This window comes from Pagrus major, chromosome 15 (assembly GCF_040436345.1).
Source record: "Pagrus major chromosome 15, Pma_NU_1.0".
Classification (NCBI taxonomy): Eukaryota; Metazoa; Chordata; class Actinopteri; order Spariformes; family Sparidae; genus Pagrus; species Pagrus major.
In genome coordinates, this window is record NC_133229.1 from 9,389,934 (window position 1) to 9,410,763 (window position 20,830).

Consider the following 20,830-nt stretch of genomic DNA (forward strand, 5'->3'; position numbering starts at 1 on the left):
GGCAATAAGTTGCTGGAGTCTTGGAAGTTGTTCCATACTGCACTTTAATTGCTGAATACATTATTTTTCATTGTGAGTAAGGGCATGCAGTGGAGAGAGGGGTGGTTGTAATGCGGGGAAAAACGTCACGCTTATATCTTACTCCTCTGTAAACAAACCCTGGATACTGAACACTGTTTGCTTTGTCTTAATAAGCCTGGTGGAGAAATGATCCAGTCGGCAGTGATGAGTGATGTTCACATGTGGCGCAGGAATAGAAATTAGGAGGACAAAATGAGGTGAAGTCTTAAACTTACTGGAACTAGGAATTTTTTAATTTCCTCCAAAGCGTGACTCATGCGGGAATAGGCCTCTCCAGGTGGAGCAAAGACTTCAATTAAAACGTGAAGATCATTACTCAGGTGGGCGTATTTGGCCTCTCCGCTGTTCCTTAATTCTTCTTCCTGTGGAGTAAAAAACAGCAAGTGAAGGATTTGTGTCCATGAATGAGAACTCAGACGATTAACAACAAAAGTATTATGTTAATTCTAACAAACATCACATTACATACTTGTTTGGATTAGAGTATACTTATTGAACTATTGCATAATTACATATCAATGAATAAGAACCATAGAAACTTCTGAATGAATGTCTGTTATACAAAAACTAAATACAGGAAAATATCATCATCATAAAGGGCCATGCATTCATACATTTTATTTCCTCCGTTTTCCCATGATAACGAGTTAATTTCATTTGTTTTCTCGAGATCTCGAGTTATTATCTGGAAATAACAACTGCCGTTTTCTGGATATAACGAGATAATTTTCTCGAGATCTCGAGATAACGAAACTTTGTTTTCCCGAGATAACGATATGATTAATTCGAGATCAGGCTCACTTAGATTGCGCTGCCGATATAGCCTTGCTAACCGTCTTTTTAGATTATGCACACTAATGTGTATATTATCTGTAATAGCAAGGCATAATGCTATTTCAGGCTGTGTCAGGCCTTGATTGAAAAGATATGTGACGCGGTGATCGATATGCTCCTGCTCCTCTGACATCGCTACACTGAACGATGTTTCCTGCAATGATTTAATATACTACACTATCGTTTTGTTTTCTCAAGATCTCAAATTAATTATATTGTTATCTCGGGAAAACAAAGTTTCGTTATCTCGAGATCTCAAGAAAATTATCCCGTTATCTCGGGAAAACGGCAGTTGTTATTTCGAGATAATAACTCGAGATCTCGAGAAAATTATCCCGTTATCTCGGGAAAACGGCAGTTGTTATTTCGAGATAATAACTCGAGATCTCAAGAAAATTATCCCGTTATCTCGGGAAAACAAAGTTTCGTTTTCTCGAGATCTCGAGAAAATTATCCCGTTATCTCAGGAAAACGGCAGTTGTTATTTCGAGATAATAACTCGAGATCTCAAGAAAACAAATGAAATTAACTTGTTATCACAGGAAAACGGAGGAAATAAAATGTATGAATGCATGGCCCTTTAGGGCTTCCGTAATTAAAGACTCGTTTGGACTAATATTTGTTGCTCTACTGAAGGTTGCCGCTGCAGTTTTGCTTGCACTTGCTTTTAGCATTTTAGGTCATAGAGGGAGAAATTTCAGGTGGCTTAGTGTGAAAAGCAAGAAAATACACAAATGGAGGAGGGAGGCTGGGGTGGATGGGTCAAACAAACACAGGACTCTCACCGAGGGAGATCGGTGTTTGTGTCCTGTGGAAAACCAAAAGTCAACAATGACTTATTTAAACTTCACTTAGGTCTGTAAACTTATCTAACATCACTGTCAAACTGTCTGAAAATGTCAACTCTTCATGAGCTAAGACAAACAGCCATGTTTTCAGCTTTGTGGCAATGCATTTTTTAGATGGTTCAGTGACTTTGTGAATGGTTTGTTTGGCTTAAGAAAAAGTAGAATGACTCAACTCATACAGGAGCACTCCCTCCTTCAGTTTTATCAATAAAATCAAGAACAAAGTTCATTATGTACTACAGTATATATAACTCCTGTCACATAACGTTAACATGACTTTTAACCCAAACCATGATCTTTTCCTTAACCTAACCAAATAATGACTGTTTCACAACATTAACCACCTGTTTACCTTGTTACCATGACAATGAGGGTCATCTGACTATAATGACACGTGACGAAGCTCGCCACAATTAGTCCTTTCCTGCACGTCCAAAACGTATGAATGTGAATGGTGTTCACAACACAGGGAAGACTTAAAATGCATGACATGACACACAAAATGTCATTAAAAGTTGTGTAATAAATAAAGTATACAGCATCCCATAAGATCATGCTATGCAACTTAGAATGCTAATGGCTCTGTGTGCTAAATGCTAACATCAACATAATATCAACATTCTCACAGTGACGATGCTAACATGCTGTAGTTAGGTGAGTACAATGCTTACTATGCTTACTATTGAAGTTAAGCATGTTAGCATGCTAACATTTTTCTATTAGCACTAAACAGTAAGTGCAGCCAAAGTACCTGGAAGGTATTAGCTTAGCGGGTATTTGGTCATAATCCACATTACAGGACAAATCAAAACATTGACCTGGTGATGATGAAGCTGCATCTCGAGTTCCCGCACACATTCCTGCTCATTCGTGAGGTTTCAGGGTTCAGCAGTCAATCATGACATCACAAATTCCCTTTTTAAACCAAACTTAAACTACTTAAAACGACACAAAAACTATCTTTGGGAATAATTCATTTGACGTGTTCTTTGAGTTTTCAGTTTGTCCCATTTTCCAACATGGAGCAGTTGAGTTGTTTTGGCTTCAATTTTTGGGGAGCTGTCAGGTCGTTCATGTTTACAGTCAATGGTAAGCACCAACAGACATCCTGTGAGCCACGATGCTAGCTTGGTTAAAAACCGACATCCAGCCATATGAAGCACCGCTGCACTCAATCAGAGAATAAAGAGGTTTTGATGTGATTGTGACACACAGCTCCACCTTTTCCCCTCCGTTCATCAGAAGCAACAGTCAGGGCAGGCTATCACCTACAGTAACATTACTGATTTAGTTTCAAACAAGAAGCCACTTGAGCAATCACTACATCGACAGGAAGACGCTTGTACCACATAGAAAAACATTTCCGAATGATATGTGGCCTTTTCCTTGCTCGCGTAAAGGAACGACACCGCGAGAATAATTACTTCACGTTTGACAACGACAGCAGAAAACGACAAGCATAACAGACTAGATAGAACAGCCCGGTCATAGATTCTGGCAGCAGGGAGGCTGTTAGTGAATGTTTTTCCAATAGCAATTGCATTTTTTGATTTGTAGAGAAGAATGTCTGCTGGCTCCGCTCCAGAACAGCTCCAGGAAATGTTTAAATGGATAGACATGTTGTGACCCAGACATGGCATTCAGCTCAGATCATGCTGATGGTCAATAAATGATTTAGTGAGCGCTGGTGAAAATGGATTTTAGGTTCCTCAGGAAGTAAAAAACAAGCAGCAAAATGACAGAAATAATGCACAGGCAGAAGTCACATGTCAAAACTGTCAACTTTATGTACGAAACAGACTAATGAAGCAACAAGGTGCAGCTGGGGAGGCAGTGGACTGATTCGCTGATGAGAAACACACCGAGGATGCCTGGTGGACAGGTGGGGCCATGACAAGTTCGATAAATAAAACAGAAAGGGAAACGCTGCAGGTGTCACCGTGGCAGAGACGAGCAGCAGGTGCACTGCCATTTCTGTCCTAACGATGATTCACATTCAAGATTGCTCTCTGACAAAAAGTTTGCCAAGGTCTCCAGGTTCTCTCTTTCTCTCATTACAGATTCCACCACAGTCAGCATAAATGGTGCTAGACAAGTGCATGCAGTTGTTAAAGGAGGATTAATTGATTGTTTGGCCATTTGGAGGCAGAGGAACAAGCTGTAAACACAACACTGACACACATATATTATCATCTCGTGAGGTTGACATGGTGGACTTGTTAGCAAACAGTTGCCTAGCTGCACATGCAGCAGCTACGGAGGAACCAGGGATGTTAATTATCAATCATCCATCGATTAATCACCGTTGTGTATATATATAATTTACATTATTATTTTATGTATTTCTATGTTTTTATTAGATAATTGTTTACTGATTGATTAGTTTTCCTGTTTATTTTGTGTGTTTCTTGTTTCATTATGTGTTATTTGTTGTATATTCCTAAATTATGTCATACTACTTTTTATTGCTTTTTTTTAATATATTTTCTTTCCTGTGATGGAGCTGGGCTCTGTTGTATAAGGCAGATGGTTTCTTGGCCTCTCCTGACACATCGGTTATTTTTTAATTATCTGATTTGATCTAATCTGATGTGTGTGCAAAAAAACAAACAAAAAAACAATCACTGTTGAGAATTTAACCGATTGTTTTATTTGATTGCTTTTCAAATATACCAAACAAAATACTGATATGAGAAAATATATTTAATTAAAATAAAAGGAATTTGTAATTCAATATGGATTGGACGTTTTTGGGCCAGGCGTTGAATAGTGGCAGACGAGAGCTCCGCAATTAAAACAAAGTCATTATTTTGTGTCACTCAGTTTATCATTCAAGTAATTTGGTGTCTGTTCTTTGAATACCTAATGTAGCCAACTCTGATTTTGCATCGAACATAAATAAAGTCATTGGTTAAAACTGTTTTCTGATGGAAAAACGTTCAACATATTTGATATCACAATAATGATCAACTGATAAACGATTGTTAAGGCAGCCAACTATCAATTAAAGAGATGAATGTTTATTTGCAGTCATGTTTCTGTCCGTCTGACAAACATTCACTCTCATCGCAGCTCCGTTTAGGGGATATCTGGCAGCTCTTAAGCCGCTTAATTCTCCACTATGTTCACCAGCTTGTTCTTAACTTTGTTTGTCTGAATTTTAGTGCTGAGTATGGAGCATTCAGTGAGTTTATGGGAGCAGTGAGAATGAATGGAAATAACAAAGTCGAGGGCCATAAAACCAAAAGAGTGAGTTAAAACATAAAATGCTTTGAAGGGCTGAGGGGGGGCGCAGTGTCCGGTTATCGTTCCCCTTAGACATTGTCAATATAAAAATAGGTACTGCGGTTTTAAAAACATTGTATAATAAAGATGGCTCATTATTAACACCAGCTAAAAATGTGTTTCTGACACTGCTGGAAACTGTAGCTACTCATTTTAAGAGCCACACAAATGCAAGCAATTTCACAACAATCCTTCGAGCAAGAGAGTTTATATTAAGTTAGGACAAGGGGCATTGAGTTAAAAAACCCAATCACCTCTAAGTCTTAACCCAGGCCCCCGAGGAGCCCTGCCTGAGGCTTCACACCGGCTTTAAAGGCTTAAAAGATCTGTAATACACCTCCGGGCCAGTCCTAACTGTGTTTCAAAAGAATTAGTTAAATTGTAAAATCAATTCTGCACTGAACAAATAATAAGAAGTGATGTCAGACCTGGAGTGGAGATGTTTTTTGTACCTGTTAAGGAATGCAGCTGCTGCATACTGAACAATGCAGGGATTATTCAGCCATGCCAAAGACTTTTTTTTTTTATCATTTTCCTTTTTTTTAACCTGTATTATCATCCTGCACTGCAACAATAGGGAAGTCGAGTGCTTTGCTCAAGGACACAATGATGGTGGCTGTTATGAGGAGCGAGAGAGCCACTCGAACACTTCATTCGGCCAGACAATCTGCGGATTCAAACTTTTGTCCTTGCATCACAGGGCCATTCTCTACCCTCTGGGAGGAATCAGCTTTAATTAAAAATCACTCCAATTTTCAGCAATGCTTTCACATTCACTGTCAGGGAGCCTAGGTCACTCTGAATCAGATCAGAACGTGCATGTGGGCAGATGATCGTGTCTCGGAGCTGTTTCACTTGAATGTTGGAGAGACTGCTGCACACGCAGCTATACATCAGTTACCATGACTGCGGTATGTGTGTGTGTGTTTGATCAGTCGATATTATATGTTTAGGGGCTCAGACATAAAATTCTCTCCAACCTTGCAGTGTTTGTGTTAACAGTCTTGAGTCAGAGAGGTGAATCGAGGACTCCCTGCTTCAGCTCTATGACTCAGCACCGTGTTAACGGGGCTAATATCTGTGCACAGGGTGTAATACTGACCATATGGCGTATTAGGTCTGGGTGGCCTGCTCTGATGCTAAATTTCCAAACCTGAGATGTTACCATGCTGCTGGACTGATGCACCCCACTGAGGAGCTGGATGAGACGGCAGAAATGTGCTCATGCTTGTCATGTTTGCACCACGCTGGCCTGTGACCAGCCGCCTCAAATGGCAGCCAGCCTTTCAGTCACGACCTTTAGGTGTCAGTCTCATCACGGAGTCCTTCAGACTGTGCACAAAATCAATATTGCTAACAGAAAACACCGAACACTAAATGTGATCGTTTCAGCAGCCCTTCATAAGAGACAAGTATCAGGAGTCTATTATTATCCACACATCCTTCAGACTGCAGGTGAATCCGCCGTGTCAGAGGCATTTAGTGATTCATTTATCAAATGATAAAAAGACATCTTGCATGCTGCATTCATGTAAATAAACCTTTATTTTGCATTTTAGTTTTTGTCATTAACATTTTAGCACCTCTTTACTTCATTTTACACACTGAGGACACGTTAATGCAGCACATGGGTAAACTGAATGGACTTAGTGGCAGGAGGCCAAACTTTTAAATGAACTCTCACACCGGCCAAGAAAGGCACTGGCAGAGCGTTCAGACTTCGTCGGAGTGAAGATTTTCAGCCTCACAATTAGGCTTGAAAAGAAATCCATGCCAAAAAGGTATTAATTTCTAATTACAAAGCCACCCAGTTGTTGAAAAATGGCCTTCATTAAGTTGACCTATCCAAAAGCCAAAAGATCAGTGGGTTGAAACTGCACTTTTAATGTATAAATTAAACAACTACCAAAGGCAAAGAATTAACTTTGAACCTCTGCGCCTGAGTGCTGAGAGAAAAATAAAAATTTGGTCGACATTTCCATAAAATCTCCATCTGCTGAGGAAAAAAAATGTGTGACACGATCTGAAGCTCCTCAACAACAACTGGGCGTCAATCCATCTCCTGCTTCCTGACTTTTAATCTGATGTTTCTCTTGAACTTGTTCATGAATTAAACTATCATTTCTGACTCTTTAAAATGTTGCTATATTTAGTTTCACACTGTGTCAACGGCCAGAAAAATGAAAACACACATGCGGTTCTCCCTCTGTGGCGCTGACACTTGAGAATGTGCATTGTTAACGACCGTCTCTTCTGATCACAGAATTTTCTGCTGATTAAGTGTGATGTTGTTGGAAGCTGCAGAATAGCTGCTAAGGGATCTTGAGGTGTTCTTGACTAAACCTCCATTAAATATTTACTCTAATCACAATGATATCTTACAAAAACTGATTTTCGGGCCACTTGAAGGCAGCTGAAAAAAGCTGTAAACACAACACTGGCATATCAACAGCAACATTATAAATCACACTGGAGCTGTGATTGTGTCCACCTGACGAATGTAAATCCAATACTCACTCCTTATTAGCTCTGTTTTTTGGACCTTGTCCACACGTACACTGGTGTTTTTTTTCTCCTTCAATCTCAAAAAAGCGGTATGAAAAGGCAAACGCAGGCTGTCAAGCGCACACCAAAGCAACAGGTGGTGATATAACCTCAACCTCTAAGGCCACGTTGGCCAATCAGAAGCCTGCCAAAGAAAGGAAACAAGCCGAACAACCCTGGTTTGTCTACACATAAATACTGAAAACTGCATTTCTGAATATCTTAACCCTGGCAGGAGTTTTCCAAAGCTCCATTTTCAGTAAAACGGCGTTTACATGTGTATGGAAGGCCAAAAGCTTTGCTTTAAGAAATACCATTGTACGATTGTAACGGCCTTGGTCTCTACCAACGCCTGAAGGATATATCTGCTAATTGCTGGTAAATGCTCCACTATGTTCACCAGCTTATCTCTGAATTCAGCCCTTTTTAAACAGAGATCCTGCAGCAGTGTAGTTAAGAGGACCCATATCATTACACTGCCTTTTAAATTGAACCAAACAATAATGCTGCCGTAGTGTGGGATTTTTGTAGAAGCAAAAGAGACTTGACATCAGGGCTGACATCATCTACATCATGCTGCTTGACACAAAAGGAAAAGGGAAAAAAAGTTAATCTGCTAACTTCTTCATCTCTTCTGTTTATTCTTCAGTTAGCTGATAACTACTTTTAAAATTCCCAGATGATGGGTCGCACACATGACACTTGTCCTTTCCCGCCTTCTCCCTTATTTTACGCTGACGTCGACTCAGCTCTGTTACTTCCTCGGCTGCCAGTTCACTGAAGGAATAACGTTCAGTGTTTGTACGTTTTACATTAAACAGCGAGGGGGTATAATGGTAACATCGTCTGCAGTACATTTTTAGAGCTTTTTCGCTGAAAACAGCTTCCTGCCGCAAATAAAAAACACACCGTGAGATGTAAGAGTGAACCAAAACTGTAAAGTTGTCGGCCCGACAGCTAACAATGAGCTCATACTTAATCTGAAGGGAGCTGCCTGCAGACTCAGGTCTGCAAGTAGTTGTAATAACCTGTGCATTACTTTTCCCTCCAGATGTTCTTGGCGTCCTGAAAAGCAGCTCCAGTTTCACCATAGTGGCGGCAACACTGCAGGTCTTCTGTCATGTCTCGATGTCTGAATCGGATGCTACAGTAAGAATAGCGATGTAACTCTATAGCAGCTCGCTGAGACCTGTTACGAGCGTGAACACCAGATCCAGCAGGCTGCCTGTGAACACGCTAGGGTAAGTTTGGCCCCAGGGAGCCGCAAGTCAGCAGGATAAATGACTTTGGCGAAGAGATTCATTACTTTGCATTCATAATTGACTGTTACAGAATATGCTATTAAACAACAGCACGCAGAAAAACATTCCCATTCTCTCCTACATATGTTTGTCAACTGAGAACCATTAATTCTACTCTGGATGTGATTCATCTCAGTTACAGCTCAGATGTTGTTGGCTAGAATATTCTTGGAATTTAAAATGCTTTGTTTTTGTAAATATTTCCGTTCGATCGATATCTCTGACCGACCGAACAACCGTGTTTCAACACAAGTCAATATATCTTTCTTCTCACCTTGTCTTTATCTCTCATGGAGCCTTTGCCGAGGATGGACATCTTCACACCCGTTTCCTCTTGTAATCGTTTCATGGAATTTCCCCGTGGTCCCAGCAGCTTCCCGACAAAATTAAACTGTGACACAGGAGAAAAAAAGCAATCAGACACCCTATCAGTGCTTTCAGCATGTGTAAGAGGAGGACAAATAATGATAGAAGATGGCTTATATCTGGACAAATGTTTCTGAGGCCGCCTCTCCCTTCACGGGGTGGATGTTAAAAAGGAATTTGATCCATTTGGAGAAAAGGTTAACCATGAAAGGTGCTTGCTGCCCATTAGTCATCTATTATCAATATAATCTCACATTCCATTCACCATTCATCATGTGAGAAAAAGCTGTAATGTAGCCTGTGATAAATCGATATAATTGTGCTCTGTACGTAGCACATTAAAGGTGACTCTCATCCAGCATAACTCATGCATCCATCCATTCGCTTGAACTGTGCCCTCGCTGCTCATGTATCTTATTGCCGTTTCGGGTCATCCATGTCATACAGATGAAAAAAGGGGGAAAAAAAGTGAACATGGGCTCAAACCAATAACGTTCCTGAGACTATTCCAGAGGTCAGTGCTGAGATAAAGTCAGAAATAATGAGTTTCTTCCCAGTGGGAAATTAAGTAATACTATCCCGATGACAAACTATCTGATTCAAGCCTCGGGGCTGTGACTATCATTTCCCTCTCGCTGTGCACCAGCTAGTGTTCATATTGAGAAGAGTAGCTCTGGGTTGTTGCGAGCACAACACTGCTGAGATTAGTGGTGATTAATCTGAGGGGCGGATCTCGTAACGCGACTGCAGTCAAATTGGCAGTTTCTGATGAAAATATGAGCAGAAGAGCAATTAGAAAGTGTCATTTACTTCTCAAAACAAACTTACACCCTCTCACTGACTATTTTTTCCTTTTTTTTAAATTGTAATAAACTGTTTGACCTTCAGGTGTTTGCTGTTGGATGAGATGATAAGAGGCCCCCTCCAGAGCTGAACAGGTGGTCAGCCACCCACCACAACACACTCTGGCCAACCCTAAAATGATATTAACCTTTTCACAAAGCAGCCTCTCCCACTGTGGCAGAGCGGCTAATAACTTCACTGCCAGCTGTGTGGCTGCTGCAGCTCAACTCTGACAACTGCACACTCAGCTTATTTCACCGACATCATTAACATCATGAGTGAACGCCCTAACGTCTCAGGTTAGGGAGGCGCCAGGGGACGCCCCAGATGAAACCAACTTTAAAAAAAAAAAAAAAGCATCCCCACTGTCCTTGGCCGTCCCCTGATCTGAATGATTAAGGCACCTTTGTCGATGCCTTTCTTCACAGGGGTTGCTTTTGACAGGACTATCCTATAGCTGGCAGGGAGCTTGAGAGCAGATGGTCGTTGCGGCTACGTCAAGAACGCGCTCGCTGGGCGGTAGAAGAAGAGTGGCCTGTTTTCATTAAGCTAATGAATGTCTCGAGCTACTCTGCCGCTCCATGGCGAGCAATTTGGGCTTTAGAAAGGGGCACGGTTCGGTGTTAAATGAGGTTTGAAATGATGCAATGTGCCCCCTGCGGTCTCAACACTGATAACTATGCAGATATCAGATGGAAGGGTGTTGTGAATGCAACGATTACGACGCGCAACAACATTTTCGACATTGGACAAATATTCAGTGATACAATGGGTGCCCTCATCGACTTATTTGTATTTCATGAAGTGTAACTTCTACACGAAGGACAAACATTTAATTGAGAGCTTTCATGCAGGATGAATTCTAATAAATCAATCTCCATATTCATTCCGAAAAAGCCATTTCTATAATATTCTAGGTCTACAAGGCTTAAAGCAGGAGGTGAAGGATGAATTGTGTGACGTTAATGTGAATTTGCAAACCTGCTAATGCAGCTGAGCAAAGCACTTTTCCTAACAACCTCCATGACTGAGGCCTGCTTCTTAGATTATGATGAGTTTTAAAAATCCTCCTCATAGTTGAGAGCCCACTGCACTGCAACTTACAAAAACACATCGACCTACAAGTAAACAAAATACCATCAGTTTGAGAAACACATTTACCAATTTGACCATGACGAAATACACAAACAAATGAGAAAACACAGTCCAGTAAAAAAAAAAAACATCACCCTGCAAATACAGAAAAACACAAGACAATATTGATAAAATGTTCTTCTGGGAATGACTTTTGTTCCTTTTTGTTGTGTGCACAGAATTCCTGTATTTGGTTTGTGTTCTCTGTATTTGCAGCGATCCGTTAAGCTGTAACGGTGCTTTCAAACTAATGTGCTTCTCGATTTATTTCTGAATGGAAAACTCCAGTGATTTTACACATCTAACTCTTTTAACAGGTCTTAGAGAGTACAACTACAAGCCTTGTGAACTTCAGTGATGTGTCATCATGTCAAGTCTGCCATGGTGTGAGACTGCAAAGCTATGTATATTGGCCACTGACTGTCAGGCCTGAAGACTACAATAATAAAACGCACTCTGACCTCTACAGCCTATACTTCTGTATATTTCTGTGTCATGATGTGGTTGAATATTATTTTCTGGCCTACAGTATATGAAACTTTTTAATGAAGTAATTGTTTTACGCATTCATAATAAGTTCTTTTTGCTTTTTTTTAGCAAGAAAACTAGAAATTGGACTGCATGGCAATGAATTGTGGGTAATTAAAGTTCAGCCCATTCTCAACCCAAAGCGGACTCTCTAGTAATCTGCTTGAGGGTCCTTGGGCAACATTCAGCCCTTGCATACTTCCTGGGAATGTGCCAACAAAGCCCAACAGCAGCAAGAACAGTGAAGTCTGATAAGCAGTGTTGGGCAAGTTACTTTCAAAATGCAATATACATATTACAAGTTACTTTCATTTTAAAGTAATATATTACATTACAATATCACTGTCTGCATAGAGTAATACATTACTTATTACGCTACTTTTTAGTTACTTTCAACAAAATGCCCTTATAACCTATATAGCCGAGATCTTTTTAAATAAATGAATGGCCTTGGACACAGTGATGAGCAGGCAGACAAAGGATCAAAGTCATCATTAGTCCTACAAAATACGGCTCATTTCAGTCACACAGAGACTGACAAAAATAACTTATAGGCTCGGTTATATTAAATACACGCAGAGCCTATATAAATATGGTCATACAAACACTTCACTTCGGTTGGTAACGCAGATTGTAACGCATGACTTAACTGTAGTAATATGCTACTGAAATATTATTTGAAACGCGTTATATTACTCTGTCACTGCTAAAAGAAATACTTTACTGTAACCCCAAACATTGCTGGTAAGTATCCTCAAGTGATGTCACTTGAGTCGATGGTAGTTTGGGTGTAAATGTAAAAATGTAACAAATCTGGGGATGTGGAGTAATAAAATAGTGAGCTTACCATATGTCTGTAGCCAGCTTCTCATCTCTGCACAAGGCTAGCTGCACGAGGCTACATTAGCTGCTAGGAGCATAACATACTGTAATGTATACTCATTATATAAAGAGTTGTTTAAACACACTCAAATGTCCAACTGAATTATTGGAAGTCAAATCAGATCAGTTTTATTTATATAGCCCAAAATCACAATCACATTGGCTCAGCGGGCTTTACAAACTGTACAGTGAAAGTCAAGTTGCATTATGGGTGTGGCACCAAATGCGTGCGGTGTAGAAGTCTTTTAGGGCCCAGACACCCCAAGTTGACATCGAAGAACTAGTGATAACGATGTGGGGCACACCGCGATGTGGCCCTGACACACCGGGTAGGCTGTTGTCACACAACAGCCTAGTCCTATTGTTGTTGTGTGTCCTGCACCATTGGCACTATTTGGCCATTGTCAGCGGCTTTTTCAGCCTTTGTCGCTACTAGTTCTTTGATGTGTGTTTGGTGTGTCTGGGCCCTTTAGTCGCAGTACCCTGACCTCTCAGAATCACTGTAGATATGAGCTACTCTGAGCACTTCAAACAGAGTCCACCTGTCGCATGGTCCTTGTCATTATATCTCCATATACTCCTACATTTAGTTATGCTGGTGTCTGCGTTCATAAATGTGATCAGTTCAGTGTCAACTTCAGTACAACTAGGCCAACGTTCTTAAAATTAGTTTCATAAGTCAGTCTGTTATTCCCCAAACTTTAATATTAAGATGGCTGTGATCTACGTTTATCTTCAGGTGGTGTCAGACCGCAGTGACTGAGACTTAAAGGTAAATTATTTAAAGGTTTTGGAACAAATGAAACCCTTACATTTTTGACATGGGGCACTTTGTAGCTGCAACAAAGGCATGTAAACCTGGGCACGAAAATGTGTTCTCTACAACAGAGGGCCTGAGCCGGGAATGATCCACAACAAGTAAAACAGCCAAACTTTATTGTAACCTTTATAAAGATGATGCTGTTTAAGATTAATTTTGGCCCTTCATATAAATACAAACGCTCCTTTCATTAACTAACAGATCACAGGTGTATGCAGAAAAATGGCGGGGAAACAGACAAAGACAGGACGTGGAAAGTAAAACCTGACACATGAGGATAAACTTTCAACATAAAACGGGAAATCACAAAACTAAAAAACCCAAACCATGACCAAAACCCACCGTTGTCGAGAAGAGGATTTTATTTATTCGATGAAAGAAACTGTTTTGGCTGCAGGCTGTAATATTTTATCTTTATTTCATACCTCTTCACTAATGTGCCCTATGAGGCCTGAGATTTCTATGAACACACAGTATCATCCCAGCTGAATTTCATTTTCCATACACTCAAACTACTTTGAGAATATTGTGTTCTTTCATGAACCTGGTTTTTAATGCTGCTAAATTAAAAGCAATACAATCAGTCAAAGATAAATAAATAAAAGATCAAAAGAAAAACACACAAATGAAAATCAAAGAAAACCTCGGGATGATTTTATCTCCCAAACAAACATGTTGCCGTGCTTCAGTATTAGGTCAGTTCCATGGAAAGAATACAAACATTGACGTTTTTTGACTTCAAGGTGCCGTAGCGCTGCAGATCCAATAACAAAAAGAAAAAAAAGAACATTTCAGCTTTTAAGCTGGAAAATGTGCACAGTGGCCTCCCTTTAATGCAGTGCACCGGGGCCAGTCAAGATTTGCAGATGTCCTGAGGCACTTACTGCCAGGTTAGCGAGCTGTGCTATTGGGGAAGGTCCAGGTCCTGTGTGATAGGAGGATTAAAGCCTCAGGTAGAGGTTTATGCTTTAATGACATCTAGGGATGACTGGGCTGTGAGCTTGTCAGAGGAGTGTGTCCTATCACCTCCACAGACATTAAAGAAAGCAGATGAGTGGTTGTTTGGTGCTCGCATGACGAGCAGAGGAGATTTGCTACTGTTCACTTGGAGAGTCTTTTCAAAAGGAATCAAATCATCAAATGGAGCGTTTGAAGTCTGTTAATACTGATAATCTGATATTAAGGTATGACTTTACAACCATTGCCTTAAGTGAGGATGTTTCGCTGTCCAAACATTGTTAAACAACTTTGGACTTATGCAGGCAGTCTTTGTAGGATCATACACTGCCCCATGAGAGTTCAAAGAGTCTAAATTGCAATGCGTTTCACAGAAAGATGAGTGAAACCATAAAACCAGCAGAAATCCCAAAAAACACAGAGCACAAAGTTAATTTGCACTGAGTTAAAAAATAACCCAGGTCTTACTGATGCTTCATCACAACAAACTGGAGCAGAATGTCCCAATAAAAATTCCCAATTCCCATTAACACACCCTGAACAGCCGCCCTGATGGCCTCCACACAGAGACAGAAAACAAAACACACATCATCATTACAGTCAATTGGATCAGGTGACAAACAACTTTGACCAAAAACAAAGCAGATGAGAAGCTAGCAATGCCAAAATAACAACTAATATGATATATTTAGGACTATGAAAGTGTTCCAGATTGGTTGTGTTTTGCTCCAGCAGCAGCAGCAGCAGCTACCTAGTTTTTCTGTTAGAGCAAAGACAAATCAATTTGTACAACCTGAGCTCCATAACAAGCTTCAGCTTCTAAATGACAAATGACTTTTCTGCATCGAATCTCCTCCACTTCTTCAGCAAGTGGAGAGGCAGAACATTGCAAATCCTCATCATAATGCAACAAAATATGTTACTGTGTCTCATTTTCACTTTTTATATAATGCAATAATGTACACATTACATTATAGTATGTAATATAATTACTATACTGTTGGGAAATTAATGAATAAGACACAAATGTATTTTTCAAGTGACACCAGGCATGTGCTGACAGACATCAAACTGAAACTTTAAAGGAGCAATATGTGAGATTGTAACATTCAAAAGTGGACTGAAATGATCATCAGAATGTGAAGAAATAAGAATTTTGACTTTATGTTAAGGAGATATCACCGGAAGATAGCATGCTAACCAGCAAGCTACTGCTCGTCCCAGTCCAAAGCTACCAGGCCAGTGGCGTAAGCACCAACGCTCCCCTGGTGCTCGTCGCATGGGCCACTAACTGCCCTGCTAACTGAGCTAGCTGACAGCAGCTACAGTTAGCAGCGATTATCCTTTACACTAGTGATATGCTGCCCCCTATTTGTATTGAGTATCAATTCAACAGGTGGCCAATTCTTTGATATTGTACCTTTAAAAAGAACTACTATCTCGCATTCAGAAAATTAAAGCAGCAACATTTGTTGTTTTGTTTTGGTGTTTTCTGGGCCACTGACATATTTTCAGCTAATAAGATTGTTAAAGCCAACTTAGCAGACAAATTAGCACAAATTTGGAGTCATGTTTGTGTCTATCTGATGAATGTAAGTCAAATATTTACTCCTTTCTGCTGTAGTTTAGTCTCCACCAACTCTGGAGACTTCTCAGCTACTAATTGCCTCGCTATGTTGACCAGCTAATCACTAATGTTGCCTGCTGTTTATCTGAGTTTTTTTGTTTCTACCCAGCTCTGCTTGTAATGATGTTGATGACAGCTATGAGTATGAACCAAAAAAGCAATGATGTGGGGCGCAAAACCAAAACAGTGGGCTGAAAGATGCTAAAACGCTCTATGTAACTGAGGCGAACCACAGAGTTGGGTGACATGTTTTCTATGACGGGCTTCAACATTACACACAGTAATTAGATCCTTTGTTATTAATAAGAGCAGCTTTAATGAGGGGTACAATGCAATTCAAAACACACATTACTTTATTTTTGTTTTCCCAGACCTTCCTGAGGCTGCCTCACCATTAGTTGCAATTAACTTTAATTTTCTCCAGCTGAGAGCAGCTCCTTCATTTCTATTATACCCTGCATCGTGAGACAATAGTGCCAATCAACAGCACACTTGAAAATCAAGTGAATCTATGCTGCATGCTGACATTCCACTTGAGTTTGTCACACTTCCAGAGCTACACATGCACACTGAAAATCCTGTTAGTCTTCGTATGGAGCTTGGACACAGCATATGTAGGATGATTATATACACCGGGGAGTGTTTTATCTGTATTATATCTCAGCAGCATTGTTCCAGACAAAGTCATCACACAAACACTGACTCAACTGGATCCAAGGAAGAACCGTGATGGTATCAAACAAGTGCTTAATTTTAATTCACACTTTCTGCTCCCTCCACTGTATTCAGCACTTATCTAAGCAAAACACCTTTCCACATGATAGGCCTTTCTTTGGGACACTGACATCTCTGGGCAGACAAAAATGGGATTTCTCTATGGGTAGAGCGCGGCTGCTGCACTATTTAAAGGTCACAATAACCCAAGACTGATAAGCTCAAAATTGTGGCACCCACAAGGACACAATACGATTTAATGTGTTGTGGGTTGTGTGTGTGTGTGTACCTGCAGGATGATTGGTTAAAGCAAATACCCAGCGGAGGTAACTAGCTTGTTCAAATGTGACAAGAGTAGAAATATGTCCAATTTATTCAAATTAAAAGGGCAAAATCGTTTTTTTCATTCTCTCACACACACACCAAATACTCCCAACTCTGGACTACCAGACAGTATCAGCCATTGAAAATCTATTTCATGCCCCAAGGTTATGAGATGCTAATCAAGCTGTCTCATTAAACAGCAGAGGATAAATTCTAGTTAAGAGATAATGAAAATGACTATGCTGATTATCTTAATCATATTTTTTGCTGAGTAAGTAGCGATCGCTGCGTACAATTTTCGAGACGTCCATTAGCAGCTGTGAGTGTATCATTTGTTTACATGTCAAACTGGGACAGGTACAGATGTACCTCCTCTTCTCCCGTTAGCAGAGATCAACCTCGCTTTCAAGGATTCATCACTTTTTCAGATTACAGATAGAAAGTGATGGTAAGGTCACCGGAGGAAGGCTTCAAGGCTGAATGTCTTTATCTTGACAGGCTGCGAGACGACAACAAACCTAATGTACATTTTACAGAGAGTGGTGCGCAAAACGCACCAGTAGCCTCCAGTGAATGATGCCTTCAACAAGCTTTTACCAAGTCTGAAATTTCAGCTTATTTTTGTATCCTATCAGGCAAATAAACAAACTAAACAAATAAAAAAATAATTTAGAGATACGGTTTGACTGGGAAGTTGGGATTTATTCTGTTTTGAGTAAATATGCTTCCCTGTCAGCTCTCCACCCGCTAATGTATTTCAGAGTCTGACTGCTAAAAGTGAATTTATTATTCAGCGAGTAAGTGTAGTGTGACATGTGCAATCTACTATTAGTTTACAGATGCCTTGTGGTACATCAGGGGATGATTTCTTGAGAAAATAAGCCAATCAAAATGTTACAGTGGGTACAATATTGCAGTTGCACAACCTGGAAGTTGATGAGAATAATCCTAAAATTAGCTTCACAGTGTCCTCACACTGCACAGAATGTATTATATTATAAAGTATATTATAATTTTAGAATTATTTTAGATTTGACAGGATGATTAGTTATGTGCTGAGGTTCATAATCAGAGTTGAGGAAGTTATGTAGTGTGCGACTGTAGTTGTGTGCCTGTCGTATTACAATGTTTAACACACTGAAACTGTCTCTTACTACTTGATCTGTTACTGCAGCAGACTGCAGGCAGCCCGTGCCCACAGACCATAAATGAAAATTAGTTTCTATCTATATGTGGTGCAATAAATGTGTGCATTGCCGTGCTAACTGAAGAGTAAAATAAAATTAAATATTCCTTTAATGTGCTGTGTTGGCACTGACTTTTGATTTTAAATGTAAGCTACTTACACGCATATTGTGTGACAGCAGTCGCTGTCTGTCTGACTCAAAGCTCGACAAAGTTTGAGTCAATTATTTGTTGCATTGTAACAGACTTGATTAACATAAACCACCACAGAACAAGGGCCTCATTTATAAAACAGATTTACAATCAATTTCCAGCGTATGTGTGTTTCTGTTTGTTTTTAATCCTCTGTCAATTATGTATTCATTTCTTGTCCTTTTCACTCTCTCTTTTTCGTCCACGGCTATTCCTGACTAGACCTTGTTTGTTTAATTGTTTATTCATTTGTGCTGGCATTAAAGAGGGGGAAATCACGAGACAGGTGCCGTGAGTTTAAGCCGATTTGAGATTTATAGACCACAGGTGCGTGAGTTACAAATGGGATTCTTAAAGCGAGGGTTTTTGTGGGGAAATAACTGCACACGCTGCTCCGAAACTTATTTCTTTTTTATTGTGGGCATAAAAGGAGCATGTTTCAGCCAGATTAATTCCTATGAGTGCTTCTAGCTGAAACACGTTATGATATGCTAACAATAAGTAGGACGATTTTTTTTTTTTGTGTTCGGCAGCTTTATCAAACGTAAGCACACCGTAAGAGTGTCGATGGTTCAAGTATAAATCTCAGAGCAATATTATTAACGAGGAACTAGGACTAAACAGACTCTTTTCTGAGGACATTTTGACTCGTCAAAAAGCACAGCTGGACAGAATAAAATTAATGAGAGCTTAAACTGAGGTGTTACAGAGCCAGTGGAATGATGCCATCATTAATGTTTTTCACAGCACCTGTGTTATTCCTTATATGACGCGTCAAAATGTCTGCAGTGAAAACGGTCCACAGTATCCGTCTGTCAGTGTTCCATAAAGAATGATTTCATTGAATTACTTTGCATCTAATTACGTTGCAGGAAGGTGGCAGCTGTAAGCAGGAATTAGCACTATTAGACTGCTGAGGCAAGAAAAAAAAACAGATTTATGACATTTTATACTTTATACTCTGCTGCCAGTGACAGAAAGTCAGACTGGACATTATTGAGAAAGTCGGCTTCCACAGTGACATAAAATAAAACCAATTAGTTTTGTGCCTCTCGGTGGGACGAAATGTTGTCAGACGAAAAAGTCAAATATATTGATCAGTGAAAACTGGCCAGAATTCATATCTGTGTAGCCACAATATACTAACATTTTTCACAACAGTAAATCTAAGCCCAAACAAATTGCTTTACGAAAGCAGTAAAGAAATCTAACAATTAATCTGTCATGCAGCTGTTAAAACAGTGAATTATTACACATTATTTTTTAAAAATTCAGAATAAATATAGTTTTATTGCTTAAACTGCAAATTTTGTCAGAAGAGATTAGTGAAAATTGTGTCATTTCAAGGCCAAACTGTCTCAACTCTGTGAGACAAACCTGTTCTGAACTCAAGGTCTTTCTGCGTGCACCATCGTACTCATCTTTCCAAGTTCTGCTCTGCTTTTTGTCGCATCCTCTTGTGCACTTGATCAAAGAGTTCCTTCATGTGGCTAATTACAATTAACTGAAAGTGCAGTGTTACCAAGATGTTTAAGATAGTGACACTGCAGTCTTGTGGGGTGCTGACTGTGCATTTAGGTCGCAAAAGCTGTTGTTGGACAACTGCTCCATCCCTCTGGGCTGCACTGCTGTGCTCCCTCTGCAGAGCCGGCACCATATTGTTCATTAGACAGCAGCAGGATTTTGAGCCTGTAAATTTTTTGTTTATGACGAGACTGATTGACATTTTTAAAACGTACCTCAATTATCTGTCTCAGTGAGTCTCAGGGTTTTTGGACCCCGAGCTCCACTGGTTTTCATTAATCATCTAATCAGGAGCTGACTCACACCTAGGACACCAGGTGAATGCAATTAACCAGCAGGTAGGACGGAGACCGAGCACTCTATCTGCTATCTTTTCATTTTACTTCCCAATGTGTAGTCTCCAAGAGGAAATTGTTTTTTTCCTCCCCATAGAATCAGTATGCTGGACATGATTGGTGAGAGAAGATGTTTCCATTTAATTTGAGTCTCGAGGTGTTGGACTGATAGGTGCCTACAGTACAGGTACAGTATGTATATATACTACTCACATCTATCCTAATCATCTAAGTGTATGAACCATACTTTACAAACCATTTTGGAAGTCTTTTGCAAAGGCCGTTACCAAAAAGGCTTATTCCTACCTTTTAAGGGGCACTATGTAACTTTTTTTTAGACCTTTACTGATGAACTGTAGGACTTCTAAATGGGCAATGGGCTCTTTTTGATCTCGCCCCACCAAAACACAAAATACAAACCTGTTTTGCTCTAATGTTGACACATGCAAATGTACAATACAACTGGCTCTTGCAAACTGCTATTCCTTGTATCCTTGTTTAGGACA

General features: G+C 39.9%; 1 protein-coding gene across 1 annotated transcript in view; it reads right to left on the bottom strand.

Annotated features, from left to right (window-relative positions):
* khdrbs2 (KH domain containing, RNA binding, signal transduction associated 2) overlaps positions 1-20,830 on the bottom strand; it is a 72,860-nt gene that overhangs the window by 29,329 nt on the left and 22,701 nt on the right. Inside the window, exons 3-4 of the mRNA XM_073482657.1 lie at positions 9,168-9,284; positions 297-443 (exon numbers count right to left, since the gene is read on the bottom strand). Of these exons, the coding sequence (XP_073338758.1) occupies positions 297-443; positions 9,168-9,284 (264 nt within the window). The remainder of the gene's footprint in view (positions 1-296; positions 444-9,167; positions 9,285-20,830) is intronic.